The 15,362-nt window shown below is 46.0% G+C and overlaps 1 protein-coding gene across 1 annotated transcript in view; it reads left to right on the forward strand.

Annotated features, from left to right (window-relative positions):
* Positions 1 to 15,124, forward strand: part of FBXO36 (F-box protein 36) — an 88,765-nt gene extending 73,641 nt beyond the window's left edge. Inside the window, exons 3-4 of the mRNA XM_043578108.1 lie at positions 75 to 247; positions 14,605 to 15,124. Coding sequence (XP_043434043.1) covers positions 75 to 247; positions 14,605 to 14,793 — 362 coding nt within the window. The 3' untranslated portion in view covers positions 14,794 to 15,124. The remainder of the gene's footprint in view (positions 1 to 74; positions 248 to 14,604) is intronic.
* The last annotated feature ends 238 nt before the right edge of the window (positions 15,125 to 15,362 follow it).

Below are 15,362 nucleotides of genomic sequence, written 5' to 3' on the forward strand. Positions count from 1 at the left end.
ACTGATACAGGTCGTGGTTTTTACCTGACTGCACATGATAACCTTGTTGGTTTGTTGGTTTCTTTGAATTGCAGTTCAAATTGCCTTAATATTTGGTGCAAGAGTATTAGACTATGTCTTCAATTTATGTGAAGGTAAATTTGACTTCCTTGAACGGCTCTCAGACAATTTGCTCCTGAGTATCATTTCTTATCTGGATCTTGAAGATATTGCCAGGCTTTCTCAAACATCACGCAGATTTGCAAAGGTAACAGATAATTATTTTGTGTCTATAAAGGTTTTTCCTTGTGCTTCCTCAAAGTTTTAATTTTTTCTTTCTTTTTGCTTTATTCTTCCTTTCCTTTCCTTTCCTTCCCTTCCCTTCCCTTCCCTTCCCTTCCCTTCCCTTCCCCTCCCCTCCCCTCCCCTCCCCTCCCTTCCTTTCCTTCCTTCCTTCCTTCCTTCCTTCCTTCCTTCCTTCCTTCCTCTCTTTCTTCTTCTTCTCTTTTTAAACATAGCAGTGGTTTATTGTTTGCATTTATTTTAGCAAGCATTTGTTGAATACTTAATCATGAGCACTGTTTTAAGCACAGAGGCAGCAGAGGTGAAAAAACATTATTTCTGCCCTCCAGAAATTTACAGTCTAATAGGAGAGATCCAAACAAATACAAATTATTACAATTTAGTGTGAACAGTTCAACAAGGGATGCGTGTATGAGGTACAAAGACAGTGCAAAGTCATTTCCTCTGCCAGGCTTCACAGAAAGGGCTATTTTATCTGGGTTTTCAGGAGGAAAATAAGAGTTCACCAGGTGGTCTGGAAGACTAGGGGCATTTCAGGTCAAGGGGCATTCCAAGTTCAGGCAGAGGCACGGCCACATGAAAGAATAAGGTAAGTAGTGGCTGCCCCTTATGTACCTCCATTTCTTCCACTAACCGTCCTTTGCAGAATTATCTATGCACGGTGTGGATGGTTTTGGAGAATTGTTCTTCATGACATTCTCATGAACAGGTTCTTCAGCCTGTTCTCCATGCCCCAGGCTGACCAAATGGACTCTCTCACTACTCTGAATCCTCAGCAGAATGACACGAGATCAGAAGACACGCTTGGTGCAATGTCAGGGCCTTGATGCAACCATTATTGGTTCCTCTCCCTGGATCCTGGAAGGTGCCTTGGTTCCTGCCCCTTTAGCTCTTCTTAGACATACATACTGTCCTTCCATTAAATCCTTTTTTGGCTTAAATTAATCAGAGTTGGAGTTTGTTTGAAATGGAAGAAACCTAGGTTAGTATTTAGTTACAATATACTGGGGCACAATGACCATTTATAAAAGAGCATGCAACGTTTCCCAGATGACTTAAATCATAATCTTTTTTTTTAAGAAGTATTCATCTATTTTTATTTTATTTTATTTTACTTTGTTTTGTTTCATTTCATTTCTATTTTATTTTATTTTATTTTATCTTATTTTATTTTATTTTATTAAGTAGGCTCCATACCCAATGTGGGGCTTGAACTCAGGACCCTGAGATCAAGAGCTGCATGCTCTACCGACTGAGCCAGCCAGGCGCCCCTAAATCATAATAATCTTATTATCTAGAGAGTCAATGCTTTTGTCGCAATCATGCCATAATATTTCTTGATTTTCATATATTAATTTAAAATAATATGTTTGATATTATTTGATGCATCCCCTTTGAGAATAAAAGCGTATATTTTTTACTGGGTTTCCCCCCTAAAAATGGAGAGCCAGAAGCAAGTATTAGAGCAGTCACTGTATATTTTTTTGCCGTTAAAAAATGTATTAACGTGAAGGTCGGCTGCTGATAAGAAGCTGATTATTCATACTTTCGGTGCAGAAGAATTTAAAATACGTAAAATGTACTAGTGGGGATCTATGGAAAGCTTTTGCTAGGGCCTGCGCTTGTTCCTGAAATGAAATGGAAGAATTTGACAGAAAATGGCAGCAACTGCAGTGTCTTCTGGAATTTATTCCTTGTGCTGAGCACCTGTCTTCCTTCTAGGTTTTGCTCACTTCCACTCTCGATTACTCTCCCTCTCAGGGTCCTGCCATTATTTCAGTGCGGTCTTGGAAATACCCTCCGTAATTTACCTGCTGCTCTAAAGTAAGGCTTTTCTAGGTTGCTGATTTCAGCTCTCAGTATCCTTGCAGAGCAGAATTATTAGGAGACGGAGCCTGGTCCAAGGCTGCTGCTGTTTTTCTCTCCAAGCAATATTAACCACTCATTTCTATCTTCGGTCTACATTTTACTTACTTTTCACCTGCATTTAGAAACGATTTTTATTTACCTGTTTGTCCTATCATTTATTTACTACATTATCTTATTAGTGAAAAGAAGAAAGCTTCCTTTTCCAATTCCTGCGGACAAATTTATTAGCAAGTTATTTGTGACTGCGTCCAACCCTTTCCTCTGATCTCGGGGAGGGAGGTGTTCCTCTCTTGTGCGAGGCCCGGGCCACCTGCCACCTGGCTCCAAAGTCCAACCGGGGGAACTTCAGTCTGTCGCTCGTCTCCTTTCTCTTCTGTGTTGTTGCTGCTGTTTTTAAAAGCCTTTTCTGTTTATAAATCATTTTAGATCTGTAAGTGTTGCAAAGGCAATACAGAGGGTTCGCACATGCTAACATCTTACGTAACCGGGACATTTATCAAAACTAAGCAATTAATATTGATATAATACTGTTATGGGATAGCCATAGACTTTATTCGTATTTCATCGTTTTTTCCACTAATGTTCTTTTGCCGTGCCAGGATCCAGTCTGGGATACTATGTTGCATTTAGTTCCTATCTTTAAATCTTTCTTTCAATTGTTTTTTTCCTCTCGGTGCATTCATTTTCTCAAATCAGTCTTCATCCTGCAGAAACCAAAAACTCTTGACTCGATTTGTAGCCAATCTCTTTCCTCTTCTCTTTGGGAAAACAAAACAAAACAGTTTTACAGAACAATTCACCCTCAGCGAACTAGCGTCATCAATAGAAGTGAGATTGTATAATCCATGATGAAATGAGAACAGTAAGTAAATGCGACATGAAGAGTTGGTTATCAGGCGAAATTTATTCCATTTAAATGATCATCCTTTATTGGAGGTTAGGCCTTCCTATCCTGGGGAGAGTTAAAATGCCCCCCCCCCTTTTTGTATTAAATAGTGACCTGAAAACGTGATCATTTTAACAAATTATCCTTATTGGAAAAATAAAAAAATTAGCTACCTTATTTTGGTTCTTAATTTTGTTTCTAGAAATTTCACTGGTCTTCCAGCAGCCCAAGTATTCCAAATGCCACTAGTCCACGGTCACTCTACGTCATCGTCTGTTCCCTCCTCTCTCCGTGCCTCCTAAATATCCCTGGCCTCGTTCACAGTGTAACCCTGTCCTTGTCACATCTAAAGGACCTGTTTCGGGCCTTCCTCTTCCTGACCCATCTCTGCTTCTAGGATTCTCTGCTGGGTTTTCTTGTGGCCATCCCTTCACTGGCCTGTCTTCCATGTGTGGCCGTAAAATGCACTCCAGTCATGTCACTATCCTGCTTAGTGACCCTTAGTGACTTCCCGTCATTTCCTGAACGAGGTCCAGACTTTTAGCTGCCACATCAGGCAATGGTTCCCTGGCCTTGCCTCCTGCCTATGGCCCCAACCAGGTAAATTATTTGCAGCTCTCTTGTGTGCTGTTCCCTCTTCCAGGAAAGTCCTCCTTCTGACCCACCACTCTTAACAGCCGCCATCTGCTCTTGCTCTGATTCCATGTTGACCCAACCACAGGGCTTCCGTGGGTACGCACCTGAAAGTCTGGCTGCCGGATGATTCTATTTCTCAGGGTAAAACAGGAGGCATCCTCTGGGAGCTTGGCTAACACGAGCACACCCCTGAGGGGTAAATCCGAGGCCAGGGGGTATGGGAAGGTCAGCCTGAGGGCCAGCCCTGGGATTGCTAGGAGCTCATTTAAGGTCATGCTGCCACAGGGGACCTGCCTGGGGGCCTGCTGGCTTGCCCAGGTGGCACCAGACCTTGGCGGTATCCTTTTTCTGCAAACTGCAGCAGATTAGACCCAAAGAACGTCCCCCTCAGCTAGATGAGACACTGAAGCCCAGACAGCACAGGGACAATGGTGACCGGTATATTCATCTTGGTTGTGCCTCGGGAACTGTTACAGGCTCCCCATGACCGTGATTCCCAAGTCTGCCAAGTAGGCGAGGTACCCAGGGAGCAGGTGAAAATAGAGGGGCTAGGCCCACACCCTGAGGGGGGTAGGCGGGTCTGAGGTGGACCCAGCATCCGTGCTCTTGATGTGTTTGCTTATATTTACAGCAACCCAATTCTGAGTTCAGTCCAGGAATTTGACTGGTTGATATTAAAACGGTACATATAGGAGCACCTGGGTGGCTCAGTTGGTTGAGCCTCCGACTTCAGCTCAGGTCATGATCTCACAGTTCATGAGTTCGAGCCCACATCGCTGCTGTTAGCCCAGAGCCTGCTTCAGATCCTCTGTCCCTTTCTCTCTCTACCCCTCCCCAACTCGAGCTCCCCCCCCCCACGCCCAAAAGATAAATAAAACATTAAAAAAGCTACAGATAAAAGGTCTCTAAAAGGCTGGAAGTTAGGGTGGGGGAGTGTGGGGGGGGTATTTTCCTATCTTTACTCTGTACAGGTATTGTGGGGTGTTTTGCTTCGATTATTATGCAAGAAGAATCTTAAGTGATTATGGCTCATTATACTATTCATTTCTATTTGTAATTCACTCTTTTGCCTTATTGGAGTACTTTTAGAGTAGGATGAGAGTATAGGGAAGTATAAAAGTAAACAATCCTGGCTGCTTTCTGCTCAAAACCGAGTGTGGTGGTGTCCTGACAGACAGCTGGGTTCTGTTCTTCGATCGGCCACTTCCCACTATGAGCCTTGGGCAGCGCCCTTATCCTTTCAGAGCCTTAATTTCCCCCTTTGTAAAAGGAGAGGTCTTAACCAGTTAAGCCCTGGGATCCCTTTCGACTTTCAGATAGCATCGTGTGTTAAGTTCACGCACCACCGCCAGGGGGAGCTAACTCCACGATTAGCTGTGCCTTGGATCAAAGCCCCTGGAACCATAGTCAAGATGTAGACCTTGTGTTTTTCAGCCTGGCATCTCCCAAGCTAAGAGCCCCAGGGTTTGGGAGGCTTAGATGAGGGTATTTTGTAGACTAATTTGTAGTATAAGACAAATCGTAAATATTTCCAGTATAAAATATGAGTCACGAATGGAGTTACACTGGTGGAGATTTCAGCTCTCTTTTGAGAATTCTTTTCTCTTCCTCCAAACCTCGTAGTTTTCTCCCATAATCCTCATTATAGGAGACACACTCAGATATCCTGAAATGTGTCGTGTTGGTCATGGGGTAGTCATCCCCGTGTGAGAGTTCAAATCTTTTAAAGGAGGATCAGAGGACCCATTTTGTTTTGTTATTATTAAGACATTTCCTGAGAGTTTCCCTTTATCGTTTGTGTTTAGAATATGTTGTGATCTCAGTTGGGAAATCAGACCTTGAGGGACTGTTGAAGATAGGATGACAGATGACGAATATCAAAATGTTTGGGGGGCTGTCACTATCATGTGTGAATGTGTAATCGTTTTTGCTTCGATGTTTATGCAAGAAGAATCTTAAGTGATTATGGCTCATTATACTATTCATTTCTATTTGTAATTCACTCTTTTGCCTTATTGGAGTACTTTTAGAGTAGGATGAGAGTATAGGGAAGTATAAAAGTAAACAATCCTGGCTGCTTTCTGCTCATAACCAAGTGTGATGGTGTCCTGACGTAGAGGTAATGCTGACCTGTTTTCCCCTTCCCAGAAGGAAGGTAGGACGCACGAACGCAAACAGGACAGAGCCAAGGCCAGGCCCGGAGTGGTGCCAGTGGGATGCTTGGCTGCCTGGGGCTGGGGGCAGAGTGGGCAGTACGTGGCTGGGTATGCGCCAGGTGGACTGAAATGGTGGCCGCCGGTAGGCAGACAGAAATCAGGGGCACTCATAGTTTCCCTCTGGGTGGCTGTGGAATGCTGCTGGGGTGGGTCCCAGGGTGCTCAGCGTGGGTTGTAGCTTGTGAGGGGCAGGTATAGATGGTGGTGGCGACAGGCAGAGCAGGAGTGTGTCCAGGGCAGGGGCAGACACAGAACGTACCTTGTGTCTGGGGATGCCTGGCAATCGCTCAGGCCTTCCTCCCAGAGACAAGGGAGACAGCTGGGCTTACCCACCCACCATGTTCTCCACAAGGTTTGGGGCTTCAGCCCTTCGATGTCGTGCTAATCACACCATGTCTAAGCCCACGGGTTAGGGAGTGAAGGCTATTGCTCTCCTGACCTCCTGCTAGCCAGAGCTGGCTGCTCAGGGGACCATCTGGGATGACAGCACTGTGCCCAATGAAAGAATGGGTGGGTCCAGTTCTCTTCAGTTTGGTTTCAATGATCTGGAGGGAGAGAACATTCTAGAACTTGTTCCGAAAGGATGATCAGTTTGGCCTTGTTAGTTTCATTCCAGCATTAGCACAGAGCATATTGTAAGGACTTAATTGTGAATCTGTCTTCTGTAGTATTCTCTTAGTATTCCTCATGCCTGGCAAATAGAGGTTCTGAAGAAACGTCTGCGTAGACGGAGAGAGGATAGATAGATGTTTTGGTTCTTCAGATCCTTAAGTTTATCTAAGTGACTAATTAGAAGAAAAAGAACATTTTTCTCTGGTCTTAATTTCTGTGAACAGGAATTAATTAATCACATTATTCATTGTCCATAAATAGGTAGTTCCTTCTCTGGTGTTAATTTCTATGAACAGGAATTAATTAATCACATTATTCATTGTCCATAAATAGGTGGTTCCTTGATGTCTCTGGATTCGTATTTGACTTCTCATTCTTCCATTCTGTGAACTGATGGCCTTTCTTGGTTTTCCCCAGACTCCCAACCATGGCAGCTGAACTGTCTACCCAGTGGTAGCTACATGCTTATGGGGCCTCTTTCTAGTGTCTTTTTTTAAAAAAATTTTTTTTTTTTAATTTTTTTTCAACGTTTATTTATTTTTGGGACAGAGAGAGACAGAGCATGAACGGGGGAGGGGCAGAGAGAGGGAGACACAGAATTGGAAACAGGCTCCAGGCTCCGAGCCATCAGCCCAGAGCCTGACGTGGGGCTCGAACTCACGGACCGCGAGATCGTGACCTGGCTGAAGTCGGACACTTAACCGACTGCGCCACCCAGGCGCCCCTAAAAAAATTTTTAATGTTTATTTATTTTTTGAGAGAGAGAGAGTAAGCTCCAGTGGGGGAGGGGGAGAGAGAGAGAGAGAGAGAATCCCAAGCAGTCTCTGCAACATGAGTGCAGAGCCCAATGCAGGGCTCTAACTCATGAACTGTGAGATCATGGCCTGAGCCAAAACCAAGAGTCAGATGCTTAACCAACCAAGCCACCCAGACATCCCTTTTAGTGTCTTCTGAGAAATGGGTGAGGTAGCAGGCCGTTCTGTCTCCCTTTCCTGCTCGTTAATTATATATATCTCATGTGCTTTACATATGTTATTCCTTTTTTAAAAAAAACATTTTTTTAATGTTTATTTATTTTTGAGAGAGAGAGAGAGAGACAGAATGAGAGTAGGGGACGGACAAAGAGAGAGGGAGACACAGAATCTGAAGCAGGTTCCAGGCTCTGAGCTTTCAGCACAGAGACCAATGAGAGGCTCGAACTCATGAGCTATGAGATCATGACCTGAGCCGAAGTCAGATGCTTAACTGACTGAGCCACCCAGGCGCCCCATAAATGTTAGTCCTAATCTGCACTAAAAGTTTAGTATCATTTCCATAGAATCATAACTGTCATTTACTGAGTGCCTGCTATGTGCTAAGCACCGAATGCGTAATTCGATGTAATCCTTAAGCAGCCCTGTGAGGTGGATGGCAGAGAATATCTTGTCCTGACTTTATACAGAAGGAAACAGAGGTTCAGATAAAGTCCACAGCTGGGGAGCAGTGGAGCCAGGTACTGTACCTGGGAAATCTTACCCCAAAGCTGTTGTGCTAAAATCACTTCATTCTGCTTCTTAGATGACCAAGCACAAGGCTGGATGTGGAGACAGGCTCAGAGCAATTAAGTATTACGTCCAGGTTTAGTTAATTATTAAGTGGCAGGGCCAGAATTCAAATCAATTACGTTCACTAGTCCGCTTCAGTACCTGAAAAACATAAAGAAAAAGAGTCTGCCTTTTATAAAATTGGAGATAAGTATGGGAATGTGTTTCTTCCCTCCGTAGATAGGAACTACAGCGGGTAGGTACCACAATGACAGACCATCGTTTCGAAAGGGTTTTCTTCCTCCGGCCACATGGAAGCATCCATTGGCAGCAATGTGTAAATGGGGTTCCTCCCCATCTTAAGATACATGTCCGAGTTTTTGGTCCGGTCTATTTCAAAGTCTTCGTTATCCTTTATGCTGTGTTACCTATACGACTGTGAACACTTGGCTTTCTTTTCCATGTAGCTTTATATATTTGTCTACGAGTCATTCCCAATGACCACGTTCACCATCATGGAATTTAAACTAACGGAAGGGAAGATGTCAGAAGGTAGCTTGAGCCCCGTACCAGTTTATTATTTAACTGATGGGATTACGTGAAGTGATTCTGTTTTGGGTGAGTTTCTCTGTAAGAAGGGACCCATCATTATCTTGTGAAGGACTCAAAGCTCATAGCCATCCTTAAACTGCAATTAGATAGCATAGGCCAAATACACTAAGAATCTCAAGAGCTTTGTGCAATAGTGATGTTAGCATAAGACTAAGTTCTAGATTGTGACTTGGGATAACACACAACCCCCAAACCCCAGTGGCTTAACACAATAATAGCTGGGTTGTTTTTTTTTTTTCATCCACAATTCTTACCCACTGTGGGTCTATGGTCTTTATGCTCTGCACAAAGTCCCTCAGGCACTCAGGCTTAGAGAGAACGCCACCGTCTCCTACTGCGCCATCTGAAATGCGAGGTCTCCTCAGACAATATGGAAGAGAAGAGGTTCATGCACTATGTTGTTAACGCTTTTTTGGAAAGATTTTATTTCTAAGTAATCTCTATGCCCCACCTGGGGCTCAAACTCACAATCCTGAGATCAAGAATTGCACGCTCCACCGACTGAGCCAGGCAGGCGCCCCTCACGTGCGATGTTCTGAAATTTTGCAGCCCCCTGACTGCCGGGAACAGGGAAGTGTGGGAGAACAGGTGCAATACTCGCATAGCCCCCCTAGCTGTGCGGCAAACCAGCTATCCAGGGTAGACGAGGGTGCACCTCCAGATTCGTCTATCCCAAGGCAGGATCGTGAGAGTGTGGTGTCTTGAACACAGTTCCCTGCTTTAACGTCGTCAATACGAGACGCAAGAGGCCTTCGTACTTTCGCTTATTATCTTTTCTGTGTTTCTCGGGACCCTATTCCGTGAGCATGGGTCTGGCATCAAGAACCGACTCAGAACCAAAGACTACATCCTACTTATATAAAATACCCTTTGTCTAAGAAACTGAGTGTCTTAGTCTCTTTTACCCTCCAAGATGTCTATTTTACAGCCTCTTCTCTCTCCCCAAGTCTCCTTCATCCTCGCTCTTGGCTGATTTTCTGGCTTCTTATTTCACGGAGGAGTTAGAAGCCGTCACCAGGGATCCGTTGTTCCCTCCCCAGCTCTACCCTCTGCTCCGTGAGCTTCCTGTTACAGGTGAGAAGTTCTCCCTCTTATTACCTACACTCACAACTTCCACTCGTGCATCTCAACTCCTCTGTTCAACTACTTTGCTCGCGCGGCTGTCCTTTTTTACCCTCTGTCACTAGTCTTATCCTCTCTACTGGATCATTCCCATCAGCACAGAAATTAGAAAGAGAAAATGCCTTGACCTGATTCCCTGTTCTGCCCTCCAAGCAAAATTCCCTCAAAAGAGTGTCTGTACTTGCCATAGCCGCTTCCTCTCCTCTCCTTTCTTGAACTCGCTAGCCAGGCGTTCATCCCCACTGTGCCATTGAAACGGCTCGTGTCGAGGTCGCCGTTGTCCCTGATCTTGCAAAAACACCAGCCAGTCTCAAGTTCCGACCTTTTCAACAGCATCTGACCCCCTGGATTGCTATCTGGGTTTTCTTCCTTATTCTCAGTCTCCCTTGCTGAAAAATTTTCTATTTTTTGACTGCTTAATGTTGGAATGTCCTAGACATTGGGCATTTTCTCTATCTATGGTCACACCTACATGATAGCATCTGATCCCAGGGCTTTAAATAGTATTTACCTATTGATAATTTTCTTTATTTTTAAATGTTTTTATTTATTTTGAGGGAGACAGAGAGAGAGAGAGAGGACATGCACACAAGCATGGGCAGGAGAGGGGCAGAGAGAGAGGGAGAGAGAGAATCCCACGCAGGCTCTGTGCTCTGAGTGCAGAGCCCATCACAGAACTTGAACCCACAAACCCTGAGATCATGACCTGAGCTGAAATAAGAATGAGATGCTTAACCAACGGAGCCACCCAGGCGCCCCTACTTATTGATAATTTTCAAATATATGTTTCCAGTCTAGGTTGCCCCCTTGAACTCCTTACTTTTATGTCTAATTGCATGCTCCACACTTACACCTAGATGTAGCATAGACATCTCAGATCTGACACGTCAAAACCAGACTTACTGATGTCCCTCCACACACACCTGTTTACCAACTCTACCTCTCCCACAGTGTTATTTTCTCGGTCATTGGCAACACCACTCACCCAGCTGCTTAAGCCAAAGAGCTCATCATTAGTTCTTCTCTTTCCTCTACTCATTGAATTCGTTCGCAAGTCTCATGAGCTCTACCTTCAAAATATACCTACAATCCGGCCATTTCTCACCTCCTCCTTTGTCATCACCCCATTACATGCCATTCTCATGTCTTCCTAGATTTTCCAATAAGAACACAATAGATTTATTTGCTTTCCCCTGGTGGGGAGGACAGGATACCTTCTTCATTTTGTATCAGGATTATGTTAGTTCTCTAGCTGTGGAATTTACTTATATCACAGAGCTATTTTTTAAAAATATTTAATAGTATTTATGTATTTACTTATTTAATTTTTGAGAGAACGAGAGACAGAGTATTAGCGGGAGAGGGGCAGAGAGAGAGAGAGAGAGGGAGACACAGGATCCGAAGCAGGCTCCAGGCTCTGGGCTGTCCACACAGAGCCCGATGCGGGGCCTGAACCCACGAACTGTGAGATCATGACCTGAGCCGAAGTTGGACGCTCAACTGGCTGAGCCACCCGGGTGCCCCCATCACAGAGCTGTTGATCGTATCACTTTCCTATGTGCTGGTCAACATTGTAGACATCGTGCTGATGAGCAGGAAGCAGCAGATACCTCAGGTGCCTTCGCAAGGTGCGTGTACGTCAAGGACTTGGAGATGAACTGTGCAAAAACTGAGGGGCCTGCCATCTCTAGACATGACCTGAGATCCCGTGCCTTGGATCTACTTCCTGCTGTAAGCTCTTTGTGGACCATAAGCTCTACCACAGCTCTTTGTGGATCGTTTTTCGGTTTCAAGGTACATGCACAGTTTGAGTTTGCTTCTCCGTGAAGACCTAAAGCTGCCAGTGGCGAGGGGAGCCCAGCTCCTGGTCCTGACTGTGGTGTAAGCAGCAGTGCTTCTGGCTTCTCATGGTCCAGAAGATTCAGTGATGCTCAGAGGGTCTTCAGCCTACCTGGCGGTGGCCTGTCCAGATCCTTGCTGAGACCTGTGTTGTGCCTCCATAGGAAAATTATAGCTTGTATCCCAGGGTTTTAGAGTACAGACAAGCATTCGTTTGGAGAAAACTGTTCTGCTTTCAAAAAACAGCTCTTGGGTTCCTATGGGGTTGAGGCTACTGTTTTGGCCAGATGGTCAAAGTCTTGAAAAGAACAAGATTTGGAGATTTGTGATGATTCCTAGGGAAGAGGTATTTGGACGGATTTCTCAGAACCAGCCAAAAGATACAGATATCTGTGTCCCACGTGACTTCTCATCAAAAGGCACTTGATGCAGAGGAAGTTTTCAGTTATTAGATGGGGAAGATGCTCTGCCCTGTGGCTGTCCGTCAGCTTGTTTCCCTGGCCACCCTAATGTTTGCTGGGTTCATAACCAAAATGCCCAGTGGCAAGGATGGGGCCTGTGTGTGGACTCAGAAGGAGCCTCCTCTTATCAAGAGGAATCTGGCTACTGTCACAGGAGAGACGAACACTGAGCCCTCAACAGTGCTGGACTCTAGGGCATCCAGCCGGGAAGTCAGTGGCGGGTGAGTAACACCGGATTCTTCATCATGGAGGAGGCAGCCATTTATCCTCCCTGGATCCTGGTTCTATTCTAGATAGGCATCTGCTTTCCTTGCGTGCTGTGGTTCTTCAGCAGCATCGTGCGTAAACTGACTGAATGCCTTGCTTTCCATCGTATCCCTCGCGAGATTGCTTCAGACTATTTTGCTGTAATAAATAACTTATTAAAGAAATCGACATAAATCCATATATAAGTAAGCCAATGAACACAAAGTTCCTTGCTCTGGGCATATGCTCCGTCAACGACAGATCCTTCAGGGGTCCACAGGCTTCTCGCCTTTCTGTCTCCTTCGGAGAGGAGTCTTCGTGGGTGTGCCTACAGATGGGGTACGTCTGAGAGGGTCTTGAGCGGGACACAGGAGCCCAGGCCAGCGTGCCCTGGCACCACTGGCTTAAAGGAACTCCAGGCACCTTACTGACTGTCCACCACGTCTAGCCCTTTCCACTTCGGGATTTTCACAGATGACGACCACTGAATGGAACTGATGAAAAGGGAAATCGGGTTGCTGATTAGCTCCCCGGAGCACAGAACCGGCACAGGAAGGATGGAGTCAGGCAGTGTCTGTCACCGAGGCCCACGTGGAACCCCCCTTAGGGCACGATTTGTACAGCCAGAGTGCCTGCTGTGTGTAACACCAGATATCCGAGCACCTTTAAATGTTCCTATTGCGTAGACCAAAAAGCCATGGCGAATGCCAAGGTGGGTGATACTAAATAAATATAATAGAAGCTTTACCTTCGGGAAGGATTTGGGGCATGTTATGGAAGGGGTCAGGATATCTGCACGTTAACAGTGTTTAATAGGAGGACACTGTTGAGGGCAAAAGTGCCATAAATAATGGTGCCAACCGAAAATGTCACACTAGGTAAATGTCATCATTTACCTTTGTCACAGTAAAAACAAAATGCTGATATTTTCTGGATGATTTATATGTTTCATGTTATAAGAACGACTACTCGGGGCGCCCGGGTGGCTCAGTCGGTTGAGCGTCAGACTTCGGCTCAGGTTTGTGGGTTTGAGCCCCTTGTAGGGCTCTGTGCTCACAGCGCAGAGCCTGGAGCCTGTTTGTAATTCTGTCTGTCTGTCTGTCTCTCTCTTTCTCTCTGCCCCTCCCCCATTTTCCCTCTGTCTCTCTCTGTCTCTCAAAAATAAATAAATGTTAAGAAAAAAAAAATGTCATACTAGAAAGTCCTGGCTAAATGGAAGCTAAATTGTGGCCGCACTGAACTTGGAGGGAGGACAAAATGGCCTCATGCAGATCTTGGGCCAGAGGGGTCTTATCTGTCCTTTAGCCTCCTGGCTTCCAGTTAAAGCCCCAGGCTGCAGAGGAACATCTCAGAGAAGTTTCTCCCCAGACATTGGCTCACTTTGCCATGTGCTGGATGGGCCCAGTGAGTACACAGAATTGTGTGATTCTGGTACACGGTGTGATGTCACAGTGTGCAAAGGACTCAGAGCAAAACTTGTGGATGGGACCCTGGCACCAGGAATGGGGGCAGGTTGGCTGTCTGAGGGCTGCTTGTTCATTATGAGGCCATCTGCTACCAAGCAGCCTGCAGTAAACTAAGCCGTCAGCTGTATGAGCCCAGTGAAGAGATGGCTTAAGTGAAGGTTTAAGATGGAGGCAAGTTGGGGCGCTTGGGTGGCTGTCAGTTAAGCGTCCGACTTCAGCTCAGGTCACCATCTCACTGCTCCTGAGTTTCAGCCCCGCCTTCTGTGCTGACAGCCCAGAGCCTGGAGTCTGCTTCTGATTCTGTGTCTCCCTCTCTCTCTGCCTCTCCCCTGCTCATGCTCTCTCTCTCTCTCAAAAAAATAAACACTAAAAAACATTTTTTAAATGGAGGCAAGCTTAGCAGGAGTTAGCAACGCTCCCACTCTCGAAGCTGCTGTAGCGCTTGGTGGAAGGTTGGTGGGCCATACCATTATCAGCCTGTATTGCATGGTTAATTGGAAACTGACGCTATAACGTGGTGTTTATAAATTAACTATATAACGTGGTGTATGCACTATTTCCCGCTGTCGTGTATTTTTCGTCTTAAATGAGAGCAGGGCTTGGTTTGCTCCCCGAATCAAACGCCGCCTTGTCCTTTTAAGCATTTGGGCACTTGCCTTTCCTCCAAGAGGAAAGAAAGGAGGCAAGAACTGTGTCTTGTACATCTTCATGCTCAGCTAATGTTTCCTGCAGTGTCTTCACCGGCCGTGAGAATCGGGTAGTGATTTTGTGAGGGAATGACTCTTCCCTACCCGGGGACCGACGTAACCCACCTCTGCCTTTTTCCACCCACAGCTGTGCATGTCGGACGAGCTGTGGGAGAAGATAGTTCACTCTTGCTGTGACACCATCACACCTGACATGAGGGCCCTGGCCAAGGATATGGGCTGGAGGCAGATGTTCTTCACCAACAAGCTGCAGCTCCAGCGGCAGATCCGCAAGAGGAAACAGAAACAAGGGAGCCACAGAACCGGTCACCTTTAGGGACACATCTTCCCACCTGCAGGAGGGCCGAGAGAGACGGCTGTCTTTTTCTTCTGCGTCCCAATCTCTTCTGTTTCCTTCGACTGAGCACTAAGATTTCCTTCGATTTGAACTGGCTGGTTCAAGGACCCACCCGAGAAGCATACGCAGCCGGTGTTGGCGCACAGGTGCACCAAGACCCGACTCGGCAGTGCCTTACCTAAACCGCAGTCTCCTGCAGTGAGGGTCAAGTTCGTGGCCCCTGCAAAGGGCTGCATGACAGGAAGCCCTTGATACCCATAAGAGGCTTCTGCTGTACAGGAAACAAACAATAAATGATTATTAGCAGGTTTTTTTTTTTTTTTACTACATATCCGTAGGTTTTTTTTCTGGCATTTGAAAGGCGTCCCGAGCTTTTGAATCTTTCCCCAATGGAGGTGGCTTTGTGTCCTCCCCCCCTCCCCCTCCCCCCCCCCCCCCCCCCCCCCAGGGAACGGGGAGGGGCAGGGGCCACGGGAGGCAGTTGGCAGTCTGGTGAGCGTAGCTGCCTTCCCAGCTCTCTTCCCCTACATTTGAATTCAGGGCCCCAT

The sequence above is a fragment of the Prionailurus bengalensis genome, chromosome C1 (genome assembly GCF_016509475.1).
Source record: "Prionailurus bengalensis isolate Pbe53 chromosome C1, Fcat_Pben_1.1_paternal_pri, whole genome shotgun sequence".
Classification (NCBI taxonomy): domain Eukaryota; kingdom Metazoa; phylum Chordata; class Mammalia; order Carnivora; family Felidae; genus Prionailurus; species Prionailurus bengalensis.